Consider the following 3,610-nt stretch of genomic DNA (forward strand, 5'->3'; position numbering starts at 1 on the left):
GCCACATGGACCAACCCACGGGGCAGCACCAGGGGTTGGCACAGGCCCCCCCACCCCAGCACCACGGGAGTGGCAGGATGGGAAGGGTTCTGGCCCTTACCTGCTTCCCGTCCACCTCTATGTCGGCAATGTAGTTCTCAAACACGGTGGGCACGTACACCTCGGGGAACTGGTCCTTGCTGAACACGATCAGCAGACACGTCTTGCCGCAGGCCCCGTCCCCCACGATCACCAGCTTCTTCCTGATGGCCGCCATCGCTGCGGGGACAAGGGCGGCTGAGCGGGACAGAGCGAGCCCACGCTCACAGCCCCTCCTGGGGCCAAAGTCTTTCGAATAACTGCCCGGGAGGGTGCCAAGCAAGACAACGAGCCTTACCTTGTGCAAGACAATGAACCCTCTGCCTGACCCACCTGGCCGGGCAGCAAGGCTCCAGCCCCAGCCACCCAGCCCTCCCACACTGGGCTTTCTGCCTGCACCACCACCCCCCAAAAATTTCTTCTCTGATGACCTCAGAGTCACACACACCCACTGGTTTTATTTTTTTTATTCACTTATAAATTCTTCAGGGCAGAAGCTGTGCTCTGGTTTTCACCCGGGCACGTTCGCTGGCTCCTAAACAATCCGATCAGCAGCTGGAATGCACCGAGCCCGGCTCTCGGTCTGGGCGAGCACAACCTGTGTGCCTGGCACCCGGCACCAGGCTGGCCCCGTCCCAGCCCCTTTGACAAAGGAGCCTTTACCACGTAGCTGTGGAGAGCCGACGCTGGCACTGGCAGTGGGAGAAGCTGCCAACCACTGCTCAGCAGGACTAAACCCTGCAGTAAATCCGGCTGCTTTCTGCCTCAAGTCAAGGGATGCCGTCCTGCAAGTGAAACTCAGTCTTTGCATCCCTGGGCTTCAAAGGGAGATTCCAGCTGAGCCTGGGAATTGCCCAGGACGACGCCACAGAACGCCTGCCGTGGCATCTGAATGAGGCCTGAGAAAACCAGCCATGGTGGGCTCACATCCCTCCCTGACCCAGAGCCTTAAATATCTTTCCCATCCCTGGCTTCCCAGATGCTTCAGTCCAAAGAGCACGACCCCCTCCTCACTCACCATCGGCACATCACCAGCTCCCTGTGCCTGCAGAGCCCCGGGCCAGGTGCACGCTGGCAGCTCGGGGTGTAAGCCCTGGGAAGCCACACGCTGCTCTGCGGGCTGGGGGAAACCACAGGCGAGCAGAAAGCTGCTCAGGAAGGCGAGGAGGCTCCAGGTCCTGCAGCCGGCCTGGCCCCTCTCCGCACACCCCGCCCCGGGGCGGCAGGGCTGGAAGGGGCAGTTTGGGATTGGAGCCTTGGGGAGGTTCAGGGGAAATAACCATGAAGGAAGGATGGACACACCTTCGCTAGCACACTGAGCTGCAAGTGCTGGGAGCAGATCACGCTGGGATCACCCTGGGAAAGCTCAGCCATTGCAAGCTTGGCAATTAACTGGGGCACTGACACCAAGCCCCAAGGAAGGCTGGTGCCTTCACACCTGTACTCTGTGCCCAGAGAAAAGGGAGGAAAAGAGAAAAACTCAAGTCAGGCTGCATCATAAGCAGCTGCAAGTGAAGGATTAAGAAATGAGAGTCAGCGGCTGACTTGCATTTCAAAAGCAGGCTGGAGAGAGCTCCTCTATCTGCATACTTAGCAGGTCACCGAAACTCCTGCCTGGAGTAAACCTCCCCAGGGTGCCACACGGGCCCCTGGGGAAGTCCTCAGGACTACCCCAGCTCTCACAAATCAAACTGCCCAGCCCTGTGGTTGGGGCAGAAGAAAGAAGGTTCACCCAAATCCAGGCCAGACCCTGCCACAGCCACAGATCTTGAGATCACAAGCACTTTGGCTCACAAGCCAGAGCAGAAACAGTTTGTGGCTGTCAAGTGCCACACAGTCATTAATAAAAATAGTAAGCCAGCATTTGTAAGGTGAGAAGAGTGAGGACAAAGGGTCGTGTCCAGCAGATTCCAGCACTCCTCAACCAGGAGCTCAGCATTAAGCACACATCCCAGCAGACCAACACGTCTGCATCGAGGGTGAGCACATTTGTGCAACACTGAAGTTGATGAAAAACTTTAAGTGCCCAAAGGGTCCTACTGCCAGGGGCTGAGCACGGAGGAGAAAACCCCTGGCACAGCTCCCGTGCCCTCTCCTTGTGACCTCCAGCTCCTGCCTGTCCCAGCTAGGCCAGGGATGCCCACGGCCCCATGCACGGGCAGCCGGCCAGGAGCTCATCCCGAGGAGGTGCAAAGTTTGTGTTATGAAGGCTGATACAGGGCTTGGAGGAGTCTGCTGTCTCCTGCCTGCTTGAGAGGGGAAAGCTCTTGAGGACAGTGTATCCCCAGCCAGCATATCCCTGGGGACAAAACAAACACAGCACCCCTGCTGCAAACTGTCCTTCTCGTCTGACCGATGGCTAATCTTTCCTCCATCCATCATCTCTACAGCACGGAAAGAAAAAGGCAAAAAAAGTCTGTCTGTTAGACAGAAAGCTCCTTTGCCCACAGCAAAATGTGATTTGCTGCTTTGCAACTTGGCTCCTCCAAGACAATCACAGGAAGAAAGGTGGTGTGGGACACGCCGCTATCTGGAGCGCACGAGACGGGAGGAGACACGACTGCAGCGCAGGGTGCTGGGCAGGCAGAGCCCCACTCCCAGACAGACATGGAGATCTGCCCGTGCCCAGCCTGCCAGACACCGAAACAAAACCCAAACCAAGCAGGGTGGCACGGGGCGGTGCCACAGCCAGCCCCCACGCTGCCAGCTCCCTGCCCACGCGTCCCGGCGGCGGGGATGGAGATGCTCCAAACTCAGCAGAGTTGCTGCATCCCGAGCTCCTTCCCACGGCCTCTGTTGTCCACCCTGACCTGGGATAGTTCTGGGCCCCAGTGGCTCCTGAGCCCGGTGTGATGCTGAGCGGTGACTCAGCGGGCAGAGGCACTGTCCCCACCCAAAATCTCAGCACAATTCATTCCATTACTCACGAGAGCAATCCAGAAATAGCCCATTACTAATCCAGAGCTGGCGCACAGTCGAGCAGGGCAAGGAGGCTGTGAGGGTCCTGTGCCTCCGTGGCCAGCTGGGCTGCCCCATCCGTGCCCTCGCCCCGCAGGCCACCTGGCACAGCACCCAGTGGTGGCACTGCTCGGGGGGACACTGGCTCCTCTGTCGCTCAGTAGGACGAGGCCAGCCCCTGGGACGGGGGAGCTCGATGGAAAGGTCTTTGCACTGTTCCCAGATCATGAGCAGTTAAAAGAGAGTGGGAAACGTGCAGACAGTCTGAGGAGGACAGCTTTACTACAACTGCCAGCAGGCCAAACGACTCAAAGGACACAGTCACTTGCCCACACCAGATACAGAAATTCAGAGTTTAAACTCTGCCAAGCATTAACCCCCCTGGGTTACAGCCGAGGCTGCCCGGCCACACGGGCAACCCAACCCAGCCCACCCAGCAACCACAGCACCTGGGTATGGGCAGCACTTGGGGCGCCTGGCCGGAGATGCCTCCTGCTCATCCGCGGAGATAACCAAAGGGAGCAGCAGCTTTGTGCCAGCAGCTCCCTCAGAGCAGCTCTGCCAAACCCCGCGG

General features: G+C 58.7%; 1 protein-coding gene across 1 annotated transcript in view; it reads right to left on the bottom strand.

Annotated features, from left to right (window-relative positions):
* The window catches only part of LOC103773600 (rho-related GTP-binding protein RhoC-like), a gene marked incomplete at its 3' end in the record, with an annotated part of 966 nt that extends 655 nt beyond the window's left edge, over positions 1-311 (bottom strand). The window contains exon 1 of the mRNA XM_008940977.1: positions 101-311. Within this exon, the coding sequence (XP_008939225.1) occupies positions 101-256 (156 nt within the window). The remainder of the gene's footprint in view (positions 1-100) is intronic.
* Positions 312-3,610: the final 3,299 nt, after the last annotated feature.

This window comes from Merops nubicus, unplaced genomic scaffold, assembly GCF_000691845.1.
Source record: "Merops nubicus isolate BGI_N331 unplaced genomic scaffold, ASM69184v1 scaffold24825, whole genome shotgun sequence".
NCBI lineage: Eukaryota > Metazoa > Chordata > Aves > Coraciiformes > Meropidae > Merops > Merops nubicus.